We start from the raw sequence: 14,694 nt of genomic DNA, 5'->3' as shown, positions 1-14,694 counted from the left end.
TTTGCTGCACTTACAAAATTAATTTAAAATAGTCTTAACAGTTCTCTCTGCCTAAATAAATGTATTCCTGTGTGGAAAAGGAACCCACATCTCAGAATAATAAGAAGCTCTCTCTATTGTAGAAATAATTACATTTTTTCTCAGGATAATCAGTCACGCTTATCTCCATGGGAGCTAAAATAATTACATTTGCCAGATTCAAAATTGGGCTTGCCTGATGAAGAACTAATGAACAATGAATCTGTACTTTACCTTTTCACATTGGAGCATACACTTGGGCACTTCTTCAACAAAGGTATGACGGGTAATGTTTCTCATTGTGTGTCTGAAAACTTTAATTCACTTCCATTAATAGGCCTGTCACAGTTACATCAAAACTTACTGCAACTGATTTGTATGTAATTGCTTGGCAAAAGTATTCAGACCCCTTTTTTCCCCATAGGTTGTCATGTTGCAACAAAAGTCAAAGTACATAGAGAAACCATGTGTTTGAAAAACACAAAGTAGCAAATAATTTTAAAGCCTTAAGAAAATGATGCAAATGATGCAGCTCTGCGTAAAACTACCTTTGACAATGGCAGCTGCTTCTGCAGTATTTTGGCGGCTTCTTCTAGCTGCTTTGCATCTAAAACTGAGCTTTTTTTCCAATCTTATTTACACCCATCTCATCCCCCACCCAAAAGTTAAGACAATAACGAACACATTAAAGAATATAACCTCTAATAATTAATATTTAATTGACAACTAACTTTGCTAAAACAATTGTTGAATTTTTAACCCCCCCCTCTATCCCCCCGCTCAAATGTTGACAGTTTGGAAAGTGCCAGTGCAGCTACAACTCTGAAGAACATGACAGTGATGAGTCATTGCTGCCATCTTCAGGCGGCTGAGTGGAACTGCAATATTTCAACAAACCTGCACAAAGAAATAAACCTGACATGAGCTACGTTTTTTTTCTTCTATATTGCTACAGTGATAATTTACCAAATCTTAATATGCATTCGTGATGCTTTAAACTTAACTGAAAGGGTATTCAGAAGGCGTAGATGTGACCCTGCGCATGCGCACTGTCTCTGATGTCATACTGGAACTTGGTGTGCGTTTTATACGTGCCCTCCTTTTTTTGGAGCCAATCCCAGTTCGGATAAACAAAATATTGCGTCACTGTTATTGTGCTAGTTGAGACTCCAGCTGGCTGGGGACATTTCGCCACCATTTCACCTACAATTCAGGCCTTTAAAGCTGGTGTTTCCGATTAAAGTTCGTCACACGGCACAGCGCAAATGTCGCTTCAAAAGGACGCTTCATCTGACGAGAGTTTGCAAGGTAAAGTATTGAAAGCTAATGATATATAAAACATTAGAAACGCGTTGTTGCGTCTATATTTAATGGTGTCCCCCTCCTCCTCCCCCTCAGAGTGTGAACTGTTAGTTCTGCTGTGCATTTTACCCTTCGTGAGAGTTGTTACCAATACGCCTGTAAAAAAAAAAAAAAAAAAAAAAAAAAAAGGATAACGAACATTCATGTGTAGACACTGTCTATCCTAAGGTTCCTGGGTAGAGCTGCATTTCAGTGGAACTGGCTCCCAAGGTACCAGTCACCGAGGAAGCCAGGAGCTCATTCCCACGTCCAGTCAGGAGGGGGACGTGGAGAAAATGCTCCTAGAAGCGCAGCACGAGTCAGGCAGGAGCAGCTCCAAAGGAAGTTCCCAGTGCAACAGGTTGGTCTGCAAAATAATAATAAAAAAAAAAATAAAAAATGAGGAAGAAGAGTCAGTGCTGTTTTTTCAACGTTGGTTGTGCAACACCTATTACCCAAGAAGCTGCTGCTGCGGGTGTGTTCACGTCTCTGTTATGTATTTTCTTCTCCGCAACAGCCCACTCAGATCACAGACTCCCCTTCTTCTGTGGAGAGGCTCAGAGGGAAACAGCTCTCAGGTAGAATATGTTGGAACGACTTAGTTTTTTGTACATTTCCTGAAAAATGTATCAATGTTCCTTGATCTTTTTTTTTTTTCCCACATTCAACTGAAAAATAGTTTTTAGAACCACCTTGTGCTGCAATTGCAATTGGAGGTCTTCTGCGGTATGTGACTGTCGGCTTTGCAAGTCTGCAGCCTGGGATTTTTGCCCATTTGTGTTTACAAAATAGCTCAACCTAAGTCAGATAGCATCTGAGACAGCTACTCCAGTTTCAAGTCTTTTAAAGCCTTTTAACTTCCACGCCTACCATGTATTTAACTCCATCCATCTTTTCCATATCACCACAGAGGATGTTGCCTCTACCGTGCTTCACTTGGCGATGGTGCGTTCAAGGGAGGTGTCGAGTTAGTTTTCCGCAGTGCACATCAGTTTGCTTGTAGGCCAGCGTCTTTAAATTTGGTCACATCTGACCAGAACTCCTGTTGTGTCCCTTACATCGCTGGTGGTGACGTTTAAACAACTCTTCTAATGGTTTTTCTCTCTGCAAAAATGCAGACTTTCTGTTCTTTTTTCTTTTTTTGTGGTGTGGTGCCACACTCTTTCCATTCTCACATGATGGTCTATAATAAAACCAATTTCTGTGGTTATAACGTAACAAAATGTTCAAGCGGTGTAATATAATATGGTACACATTTTCAAGACTGTAGCAGCACTATGTTTGACATGTCAAAGCAGGAACAAGAAAATGTGTCCTAATAACTCCAGCATTCCTGTACAGGGAGGTTCTTATTTGTGCATTCAGGCTTAGTTTATGCAAGTGAATCAGCCTTAATACTGCTAACGCTAATCTTGGGCTTCATAGCCATTGTACACCCTGAAAATCATCCGTTGCTCACGTATCGTTTTAAAACGCAGACGGTTTTCATTGCTGTCTTATTTTTCCAGTCAGATGAAGACTTTCAAGAGAGAAGACGTGAAGTGGAGAGTCTGATGAAGAAAAATGCCGACTGGATATGGGACTGGTCCAGTCGGCCCGAGAACAGTCCGCCAAAGTAAAGAGCTGTTTTTTTTTTTTCTTTCTTTTTTTTTTTAACACAAATGTTTGAACATTTAGGGCAGTGTTTCCCAACCCTTGCCCTCAGGGCACACTGCTCCGCATGTTTCCCTGCTTTAACATGCCTCCTTCAACAAAAGCCTGGCAATCGGCCGTCAACTGAAATCAGGTGTGTTGAAGCAGGTAAACATCTAAACATAGGGGCAGTGTGCCTTGAGGAGCAGGGCTGAAAAACACTGACTTAGGGCACTGCTGTTCACTGAGGTGTGTAGACTGGCTGCTGTCATCAAGATATACAGAGGTTTGAAAAGTTTCAAAAACATTCAAAACCCTTTCAGATCCCAAGAGAAGGTGACTGAGCAGCAGCAATAAACAGATGCCGTGAAAAGCATTGCCGTAACTGTAATAAACACGATATTAGCCGCTAGAGTAATCGTTACTTTTCAGTTTTAAATGAAGAAATTTTAGTCAAGGCTGTCATAGCTCTAGTGTAGTTTTAACTACAAACACTCGGGGCTCTAACCCAAATTAGATTGCTTACATTTTCCCCATACTGTCATATTTGTGATTTGCTGACTTCACGGAGGTATCTGTGTGAGCACAGGCGTTCGCATGACATTAAACCAGAAATAGCTGATCTTTAATCTATGCAAAAAGACTGAAATATTAATGTGCTGCTCTGCAGGGAGTTCCTGCTGAAGAACCCCAAGCGCTCGACCTCGCTCAGCATACGGAACACCAGTGTCATGAAGAAGGGCGGCATCCTCTCCGCCGACTTTCTGAAGATATTCCTTCCCTCGTTAATCATCTCTCACATTCTCGCTGTTGGCTTGGGGTAAGCGGTAGGATTTATATTCCGACTCTGGGAATGTCGTGGAGCCTCATTAATTTTTACGCAGTTCACAGGTGCATCTCAATAAATTTGAATATTACTGATAGGTTAATGAATTTCACAAATGGAATTCGAAAAGCTCAGCTCATATAACCTATAAATTTATTACACAGCGTAGTGTATTTCAAATATTATTTCTGTCAAATTCGATGGAAAGAAAATGACTTTCCTTAGGAAAACGTTGTGGTATGGCCTACACAATCATGAAAAGACTTCTGTCTTGATAGTTGTCCAGCAGTTACTTACACACCCAACAAGAAGAGTAAGCCAGGAAAGGTAAGTTTTAAAAGTGCTACATCCAAACATTTTATTAGGAAGTTGAGTGGAAGGAAAAAGTCTAGTAGGAATTGGTGCAAAAGCCACAGAGGTAATGGCTCCCTTCAGAAAGTTGTGAAATATCCCTGGTTCAAGTGCTGAGTGTGCAGCACTGTAGTGTGCAGTTTTTCTGTTTTGGAAAATTTTTATTTTTGTCTCTTCACTGAAAACATTTTTTTTCAATTCCATTTTGGTTTTTTATTAACTGTAAGCCATAATCCTCAAAATGAACAGAAATAACTAACTAAATTAAGCATTACGTTGAAACTATATCAGTTTCATTTTTTTTGACATATTAAAATAAATAAACTTTGAATATATTCAATTTTTTTTTTTAGAAGCTCCTGTAATATTTGAACTTAATCATTTGTAAAGGACTATTTTAACATAAAAATGTTTCTCTACTTTCAGGATATTTATTGGGAAGCGCCTAACTTCCCACAACACCTACTGAGCGAGGTGCCGATGCGTTCAGGGACGCCGCGTTACGACCAGCTTGGCATGCCTTATTAAATTGGGAGCTGTGCCATGTGACCTGTGATTCTGACTGATTGCCCGATGCCAGCATGAAGAGCCGAGGAGCTTTCACTGCTGTGTTGTTGAATGCACCACAACCAATCACCCTGTCCATGATGTGTTCACTGCTAACTGAGATGATCGTTTTGCTGCTTACCGCTCCTTGCACATGCATGCTATGGAACAAATATATATTATATATATAAATAATATAAATCACTTTTTTTTTTTATTTAATTAAAATCTGATTTAATTTATTATGACATGCTGAATTTGTTCTTCTTAGACCAGCCTGGTGTCAAAATTTAATAGGAAAATTGTTAGCTCAGTGTTGATCAGAAACAGCTAAGTGTAATAATAATAAAATGTTAGATATTTAAGGAAATTGGAAGTACATTCACTGCGACAGACTGGCAACCTGTCCAGGGTGACCCCGCCTCTCGCCCCGAACGTTGGCTGGAGATGGGCACCAGCACCCCTCCCGACCCCACTGAGGGACAAGGGTGAAAGAAAATGGATGGATGGATGGATGGAAGTACATTCAATAAATAAATAAGCAAGTGTATTTGTTATTCCCAATAATCTAACATATAGATTATTAAATGTTACACAGGTTATATGACAAAACCATATCTGACTGATAGATTTTGCTTTGCAGTGCACCGTGAAATAACAGTCCAAGTTCGGATTCACACAGCAAATGTGACCGAAGTTCTAGATTCGTCTGTGTATGATGTTTCTTCAATTCCTGACTCCAGGTGAAGTTAGCGAATTGTAAATCTCCAAATTCCTTAATAGGCTTTGATTCATAATTCTCTAAAGGCTGCAGTTATCTTTCTCGCACTTTTTCCCACCACTAAACTTTCCCACATATATGCTTGGACTCAACACTCTTGTCCAATGAGCAGGTAGTGACCCACATCAGTGACTCTTAATGGTTCAGAACCAGTGAAAATAATTACTGATAATTATGTTTTTTGGAAAGTAAAATGCATCTTTATATATATATATTTTTATCAATATTTCATGTCTTACATATTTAATGCTACATTTGCTTTTAAATGTGTTGGGATCTATTGAATTGTGCAACGTTTGGACCCCCGTAGTGTGGAGGCTTGTATTAAACATTAATGTGCCTGGTGGACTTCCAAAACAACTCTTTACCACGCATAACAGAAAAGAAAAGGAAAACATGCAGATGAACACAATTAAAATTTTATTGAACTTTGGTCAAAATAATAAACAAGTGAATACATTGCCACCATGTTAGGAATCAATGGACAAAGACAATGCATTATTATGTGTTTGTAACGTCATCAGTATACGTTTTGTGTAGTCAACCTTCATGTCTGCATTCACAACTACAAAGATCCACGTTTGCAGTATGTGGTTCAGATCTGGGTGGCATCCCTAATCAAATAGAAAAAAAAACAAAAAGGAAAAAAAAACAAAAAAGGGCACATGTATGAGGCCTGTCTGTTTTCTACTTATTACAAGATTTGGAGGCACTCTATCACATAAACTGTATGTATGGTGTGCAATTTTCCTCCTTTGTGTGTTTTCATAGACAGCCACGTGTAGCAGCAGTGTATGAGGACAAAACTCTATAAAATAGGATTTACAAATAATGCACATGAGGTTCGTATAACGCTCGGGGACGCAACTCGTAGCTGTCACTGGTTGAAGTAGGTATTAAGGCTGCAGATTCCCTTTGTCCTGGACTCTTTATTTTGTGCCGTTCAGTTTCCAGTCTGCATCCTAAAACAGTGTCAAAAAGTAGGACTTTAATCTCTTCACGCAGACATTTTCTGACAGTAATTTCCAAACCGATTGCCCCAAATATAGTTTTTTCTTCGACAAGTTTGACGTAGATCTGCTCGAGAAACAAAAAAAAGAAAGAACAAAAAAAAAAACAGTGGCGTGACTGGACATTTCTCCACCTCTCTACAACATAAAAACATGCAAAGCAATAAACATGTTTTAATACCTTACTTCTAAATTTAAAAACACATCTGTAGTTTTAGTTTCTTTTATTATGTCGATGACAAGGTGTACTTGAGTAGATACAGTCAGTGAATTTTACGTTGCTGTATTGACTGGGGGATAAAAAGAAGAGAACGGGGGAGGGGGAACGGGAAGGGAGGAAATGAAACAAGTCCACTTTTCAAATTCATGGGCCTTTTTCCAGCAGTAATTTGGCCTGAATACGAGACCAATGGGGGAATGTTACAGTTAGGCCTACCGGCCTATTCACCCGTGCTTCTCAGGGCCCAAAAATCTCTGAAAGATGAATACAACCTTGACAAGACGTCATTTTAAGGACTTCCGAGAGTTCTGTCGTTAAATCATGAAATGAAGGCTTAAAATGTCAACACAAAATAGCAATGTTCAAGGGTTTGACCTCTAGGAAGTGCCATTCCATCAATTAGACCCGAATTGGGCTTTCTGGGTCAGGGGAGGGGCGTGCTGATTGCCCTGGTGCCAAAGGCAAAAAACAACCTAAGCTCAGACTCGAAAATAAAACAGGCCTATGGATCAACCTCCTGTGGCAAAAAAAAAAGTAGACACGTGCTTTCAATTTCTTCACCAGGAGGAACAACAAGGCTGTTTCTTCTTATACAGATAGACAAGTAGTAGGCTTAACTACACAGGTATGGTAAAAGCCCTATCCTCTGGAGCCCCAAATATCTTTTTTTTTTTGTTGTTTTTAGTTGATTTTGTCCTGGAAAATGTACAAGTTGTTGGTGGCTGCCACAGCTATCACGTTATCTTTGGGGTGCCAGGCAGTGTGGAGGATCTTCTTGTTGAAGTCCAGGCTGTCCACGCTGATCTCGTCCTTCTTCCTCTTGCCGCCGGTGGACACTTTGCGGGGTTTGAGCGTGGCCCGTGGTTTGCTGCTCTCCCGGGACGCCTCCAGTGTAATGTCCCGCCTGGTGTTGCGGTCAAACATTCGGAAGAAGTTGTTGTAGGAGCCGGTCATGATGGCACTGGTGGAGGAAGTAAAAACGGATTATCCGCATTGATCGTCTCGCCGTAAAACGAAAGGAGAAAAAAAAAAAAAAAAAAAAAACACAAAGCGACTCGTGGGTCGATGATGCTGAAAGATCTAAAGCGGCAGCAGGGGAACAATAACTGCTTGCAGCAGGGAGGACGTTTGTTTACCTGTCACTGCCATTCCAGCAGCACTCAAACTTGTCGAAGATGCAGTCGTTTTCATACAAGGAGCAGAGCTTACTGCGAAGGTATTCGTGGACCTGAAACAAAGCATTTCAATAAACATGAATGTTTGACTTAAAAAATACAATTGCTTTTAAAATCTTAAAGCAGTGACACAAAACCTATTAGAAATGTATAGCCCATGTCATTTCTAAACTTTTTATTGCTTTTTGTCTGAAAAAGCAAGAAATGGAGAGGAGTGAATTGCATGTTGTCAAGCAGGAATAATTAAGCCCAGACCTCAAGAGCTACTCATCCTGCAGCTTTCAGATGCATCTCAATCTGATGAAGGAATTTAGGCATTTGATTTAAGTGTGCGTCCAAAAGTCGCAGAATGTTAGCTCTATAGGATTGGACTTGGGCACCAATGGCACCTGATAGTGTTCCATTGAATGCTAATGTTATTGTAGCAAAATATAGCAAACACACATGACTTTCATAGTAAATAGAACTTGTGTTAGGCAACATTTTGATCCATTGTAGCTCAAGACAGCATATAAATTCAATGAGCAGAGCTGAAAGTGGCTAACATGCACTTGTTAGCATATTAGCCAAAGACAGTGAATACATACTGCTTTTAGCACAACAGACAGGGTTAGCTAACATAACCCAACATACTAGTAATAGCTTGTTAGCTTACACTAGCATTTTAGCTAACGAGCACGGAGTACCTAACTTTAGTGAAACATTGTGTTAGATATCGATAGGAACATGCTAGTGTTAGCATGTTTGATATATGTTTTTGTAGTACTTTTACTGTAGATTCCCAGAGGGTCTTAGAGTCCAAAGTTGATACATTTTAGGGATAATATAGCTGTCCCCATAAGACACCAGCATTTCTTCAAGACTTTTCTAGCTTAATGTTACTTTGATTATTTGTATCTCAATGGAGCCGTCATCAAATACATTTCTCTTCTTTAAAAAATAAAAACAAAATTAAAATAAATAAAAAACATAAAAAACACTAAATTTGGCGGTTATTTACTGTTACTTACTCAATGTTGTTGAAATGATAGATAAAAGTCATAATAGTCGTAGTGGATTAACATTTCATATATTTGTACTAAGTGCAGAGAGATGAACCCCTGCAGAAGTAGATCTACGCACCTGATACGTCTCCACTGGTCTGTTCTCCATGTTGAGGTCCCAAACCTTGACGGAGAGGTAGTCACGTGTCATCATATAGCGTCCGCTGTGACTGAACTTCACGTCTGAGATGGAGGAGATGATCTCTGAAAAAAAGGATCGGCTGCTTGGATCCTCAGGTTCCTCAAAGACTAAAAATACACACACACACACACATTAAAAGAAAAATGAGAATGGTTCCCAAAACTACATTTAGAAAGAGCAAGTGAGGTAATCCTACTATCCTCCATTGAGCCATAAGCTTACACTTAGAGTGCCTATCGCAGAGTGCCGCTGCTCGCATGTCACACAGGCGGATGGTGCCTTTGCTACTGCTGTACACAAATACATTGCATTGGTGTGGATGGCACTCAGCAGCTGTGATTACTTCTGTCAGTTCTTCCATATTGGCGGGCTTGATGTCTACAATATCTGGGACAGCAGCGTTAAAGGAACAAACCGCCTTCTCTTTCAACAGGATACAGACTCCAAACTATGAGGCATGTGACTGATATCTTATATATCTATATATATGATCAAGAAAAGGATACTAAAACTTCTGTCTGTGATTTCCAAGTGCCATAGATTTATTCTTAGGTCATCTGCAGAGAGGTAAGTTTCATGGTCACTATTTACAGAAATGGAATTAATGTGATAGGTGTGCGCATTTGCAAAGATCCTCCGTGGGCTTGCTTCTACCATGAGATCCATTGGCATCAGAACTGGTACCTAAAAGAAAACGCAGAACAATCACTTAATCGATTTTAAACGTTTTAGAACTCATCACAGGCAAAATAAAAAGAGGCGGGTCTGAACTGTGGTCGCACATACCCGTAAAGAGGTGATTCTAAAAGGATCTCTGAGTCGCCCATCTTCATCTTTTAGGTTGTAACCCTCTGCCCGTTTATCTCTTTCGCTTATTTTCCACAATTTGATAGTTTTATCTGCCAGGAGTTAAAAAGACGTCGTCAGTTTTGAAAACCACGCGTGGGCATATAGTCTAAAACAAAGTCCAAGGCCTCTTACCGTTTGTTGAAAGTAGAAAGTGAGCAGCATTTTGTTGGGGTAGCCATCTTATTTTATTAATTTTTTCCTCAATTTCTAAACTTTTCAAATAGTCGAATTCTGGCTCATGACTCTGAAAAGTGCTATAGACGTTGTATTCCCCACGCAGGTGTGGACGATTCTTAGACTGAGGAGAACAATAAATAAGAGCACAAAAAAAAAAAAAAAAAAAAAAGAATCATGAGTCACCAGGTTTAAATCCTTTCACTGCAACAGAGGAGGGAGGGGGGAGGGGGGGGGATGGCATAGCAAATCATCCGTACTGTACCGAATAAATCTTACCTCTTGTTCATGTTGAAAAATCACTACTCGGCCTCCCTTGTCTCCAGTTGCAAGTAAATCTCCAGAATAGTTGAACTCAACAGTTGAGATTATGTCAGCTGAAAAAAAAAACACAAAAAAAACCAAAAACAAAAACAAAAAACGTATTGGGTGACTGTGACTTCACCCAATATTGCCTTTTTGACTAAATTTTATATGACAGTTAATTTTAAGATCTCCAGAAAATTATTCTGACTTCTCACACCCACATTTATACGAATCTAAAATGATTTCAAATGTCATCAAGAGGTGTGAAATTGAGCGTGAGGTTGCTATAGCACTACGCGGCTCTCTGGAGCGTTTCAAAAGTATCATCTTGAGGAGGAAGAACAATACTGATGTGAACACAGAAACAGATTTCCAGATTTCTTGGAGGCAGCGAGTCAAAAAAAAAAAAAATAAAAATCTACTTGCTGGTCTAACACCAACATTTTTGAAGCAGCATTAATAAGCATACGTTGTATTTCAGTGTATTTGTATGTTGACCATTATAGTTGCTGGAGCATCGCCAACATATTGGCCAGAATATGAATCAGACATTTTTTCCTTGATTGGCATGAACTTTTTATTCATGTGCATCAAAACTTAAGAACTATAAAAATTGTTCAGTCTAAAAAGAATCAACTAACAGCAACTTCTTTAATATATGAAAAAACACAAAAATAACTAAGGGACATTAACTTTGATTTAAAAAATGGGACTAGTTTAGCAATTCCTTAACTGGTTTTGTTACATTTTAAAACTGAAACCTTTAGCACATTTTTTTTTTTTTTTTACTTTTAAAATGTAAGGGGGAGAAAATAACCTGATTGGCAGGTCAGAAATTAAACACAACTGGCAATCAGCTTTGGCCTAGAAAAGATTGATTGATACATATCTAAACATCCCTTCTATGCATGTCGACAGCAATAAGCAGTACGTTAGAAATAAGCTCTGTGGATCTGGGACTCAAAGGTTGCACACTGGATTTCTGTCATTCACTATTTTACTGGTGTTTTTGGATCTTAATTGCCCTTGATCGATTCTACCTCAAAATCTGCAAACTTTAACTCTGTCAGATCTGTGCAGGTTTACCTTTATCTATGATTATGGTCGATAAAACTTTGGTTTGTCTAAATTTAGAAAAGTGTCAGTTTTCAAGCATTTTTTTTTTTCATACAAAGGACTGACCCAAGATTAGCAACATACTTTTTTTAAAATGAATGTGGACGACTCCCTGTTTACATTTAAGAAGCTTTAAGTGTTAATTATTTACAATAAAGTCTGCAGCTGCTGTTGATGCTCCAGTGGATTAACTTTTGAACATGCTAGTCATGGCTGCACTGTTCCAAAAAAAGGACATTTTATTTGCTATTGTAGACTGTTGTTTTGAAAATTAACAAAAGGTAATTGTGTGCAATATACACAAAATAGCAATTGTCACTTGTTGGATATAAATTATTTCTGTATGTGACATGATGTTGAGCTTATTTTCAAAGATTTTGTCTTTTGATAGTTAAGCACAACACAAGTAGAATTTGCAAATCAGCCAAATAGTCTGTTAACACTTTTCACGTATCCCGAAACTAACAAATAATAAACTGATTTGATGCATCAGCACAAATAAGTCAGCCTGTGCGAGGTAAAGACATTCCAACAAAAATTAGAAATACTTTATTTTAGGATGCAACAGTGTTTCATTTGAACAAGAATGCATCTTTTTCATAAAGCAGAATTTGTTTTTATTTTGCTGCTTTTACACCGTTCTAAAATTGTGTAAACATAATTCACTAATAACAGATGTCACCTATAGGCTGAATAATAAAGGACTATTTTCAAGCCAATTAACTAAGATTTATTGTGACCATTAAAAAGGCTGAAAGTTGATCAAATATTGTAAATAACCCCGAGTGTTTTTATTACAGCAAATCTGAATGCGTTTTATTTTGCCTGTAATTTTGACATTTGTTTAACTCCTTAAACATTGTATGGAAATCATATTTATATGTATTTTTTTTTATAAAAACATTGCTGTTTACTTTTGGTCACAACATTAAGCAAATTTCAGTATAAATTGAGGAGCGTAAATTACCACAGAATTTCAGCTTTTAAAGCTGCTGGTACTAATTTTAAACACGCACAGGATTTTTAACACTTGAAAATTGCGGGTTTGACAAACAGGTTTTGACATACACAAATGTTGCTAAAACGTCTAGCTTAATATTCTTTTAATAATGCCAGATGTCAAAAACGGGGTGAACTAGCCCTTTACCCTGCACCAAGATCAAAGGCCAACTTCGACATCAATGAACAAATTCAGAAAAGCAGAAGACAATTAGATGATTTCTACGGTAGTTTGAAAATGTTCCATTACTCATACAATGGCAAAAAGGCTCCATTAGAAATTTGCTTAAGCTTGTAAAAAAGCATTTCCCTCAATGACTAAATATGTATACAGAGGGTGTCACTGAGGGAGTAACAGTATTGTCTCGTTGCTAGTGAATACCTGAAATGTCATTCTACTGACAATGAGGAAGTACACTTCAGGTACAGGCAGTGCAGACAAGTACCGAAAAAGGGAACGACGGGCCATATTTCAGCGACTGACAGCTAAATACGCACAGCGACTCTTCGTGTATGAATGAAAACAAGCCATGATGTCACGCCAGCAGCACACTGACATTTAGCTCCCACCTAGCTTACAGCTAGTTAGCGAAAACAGCAATTCACAGGGTTAAGGGCGTTCCCACAACCACACTCACACAAAACGGGAGAACCGACTTTTAAAATAAATCATGCTTGCATCTGTGGCTACGTGTCGAGAATTTCCTTTCAAGCCCACAGAGCGCCATCCCCACGGTATCCGAGTAGCAGCTTTAGCTTAGCTGCCGAGCTAACGCTAGCTACATACCTTCCGCAACATCTTCATCTATCGCTCCTTTCACTTGGGAGAAACACCACTGGAAATCATTTCCTCCTGCAACTCCTGTGAAAAGAACGATGGCGTTAGTTTGGGTTAGACTGTCTCCTTATTTTAGTTTTTCAACTGGTGATGAGATGACCTGACAGGGACACAGTTTGACAACTTCGCTCGCTAGCGCTAACGTTGGTTCAGATTCAGGCCACACCGAGAGAGAGGTGGATCCTTTTTCCTCCCTTCAAAAGTAGCTTACCCGCCATTGCTTCATTTAGCAGCTTTTGTTGCACACAGCTTCCGATACCCGATCAACCCAACGCGGCTCGCTCGCTCCGGGAAACGGATAGCATCCACAATCAGTGAGAAGACTCGGGTCCAGATCTGTCAAGACCACGGAAATTATCCGTGATTTTTTTTTTCTTCCAAAATGGCGCACGGTACATGGAGAAACGACGTCATGCACACATGCCACATCCTGGCTCCATCCATCCTCCCGTGCATCTCCTTTCTTACGCCTTACATTTCCCCTTTCTTCCGTTTATCCAACTTTATTACACCAAACTAGATAATAAAACCTCCGCGTCTTGTTTTAAAGACACGTTTTCCGTTCTTTGGTGCCTGAGTCAAACATTACATTCAGAGAACAGCTATGAAAATGATTTCTAAATTTAAAGTAAAGAAAATGCATCTTAACGAGCTACCAGGCAGACTATTACATTTTGAGAAGGTGTGTTCAACAGGCGGCATATTTTTTATTTATATTTTAAATGCGAAGGGTTAGAAATGCAAACATATTCTTCTAAAACATATCATTATATATCTTTCTTTTTAAGTTTTGTGACATGATTACAATGTTAAAGTGAAATGTAATTTAAAAACGTGACAGGATAGGGTACCAATGGTTCTATTTGACGGGCATTTGGTGACATCTAGTGGTGAAATGGTGGAAGTCCATGTTATTGAATAATCTGCATATGGTCAAAAAGTGTTATATAAAAAAAACAAATAAAAAAAACATAAGCGATTAAATAAATATCCCTAAAGATTTGAGAAAAAATGTTTAATAAATGCATGCATAATTATTTAAATCTTTCAATGATGTATGACATACATGGCTAAGTAATAAAACATGGTTAGTCCTCAATTACAATTCGAATTTGTTAAATGACTACATTGTATACACATTCCAAGCAACTGCTGACATAACCAGGTTTGGCTCTTCAAACAAGTTCACCTTGAAAACAGATTACTAGATGCTAAAAGAAGTCTCCGAAAATATCTAAAGTGTTATCACAGAACCTACAGGAAGAGTTTGCTAAAGTGTGAGACACACCAGAAAAAACACTGCATAAGTTTTACTCCTATGGAGATG

General features: G+C 38.7%; 2 protein-coding genes across 2 annotated transcripts; one reads left to right on the top strand and one right to left on the bottom strand.

Moving 5' to 3' along the window:
- The first annotated feature begins 1,093 nt into the window (after positions 1–1,093).
- bnip4 (BCL2 interacting protein 4) lies at positions 1,094–4,956 on the top strand. Its single transcript, XM_008429342.3, has 6 exons — positions 1,094–1,326; positions 1,549–1,720; positions 1,877–1,937; positions 2,868–2,974; positions 3,662–3,811; positions 4,595–4,956. Exons 1-6 carry the CDS (start codon positions 1,284–1,286, stop codon positions 4,635–4,637), a joined length of 576 nt encoding a protein of 191 aa, XP_008427564.1. The 5' UTR covers positions 1,094–1,283; the 3' UTR covers positions 4,638–4,956.
- Positions 4,957–5,894: 938 nt separating this feature from the next.
- Positions 5,895–13,769, bottom strand: LOC103476772 (protein phosphatase 2, regulatory subunit B, delta). The gene is made up of 10 exons (XM_008429341.3): positions 13,579–13,769; positions 13,317–13,391; positions 10,388–10,485; positions 10,067–10,232; positions 9,872–9,984; positions 9,592–9,769; positions 9,308–9,472; positions 9,023–9,192; positions 7,862–7,953; positions 5,895–7,686 (listed from the first exon to the last, which is right to left on the bottom strand). Exons 1-10 carry the CDS (start codon positions 13,583–13,585, stop codon positions 7,407–7,409), a joined length of 1,344 nt encoding a protein of 447 aa, XP_008427563.1. The 5' UTR covers positions 13,586–13,769; the 3' UTR covers positions 5,895–7,406.
- Positions 13,770–14,694: the final 925 nt, after the last annotated feature.

Source organism: Poecilia reticulata, chromosome 15 (genome assembly GCF_904066995.2).
Source record: "Poecilia reticulata chromosome 15, P_reticulata-male-v2, whole genome shotgun sequence".
NCBI classification, from domain to species: Eukaryota; Metazoa; Chordata; class Actinopteri; order Cyprinodontiformes; family Poeciliidae; genus Poecilia; species Poecilia reticulata.
The sequence above is the reverse complement of the archived record's forward strand: the minus strand, read 5'-3'. Positions and strand labels throughout refer to the sequence as shown.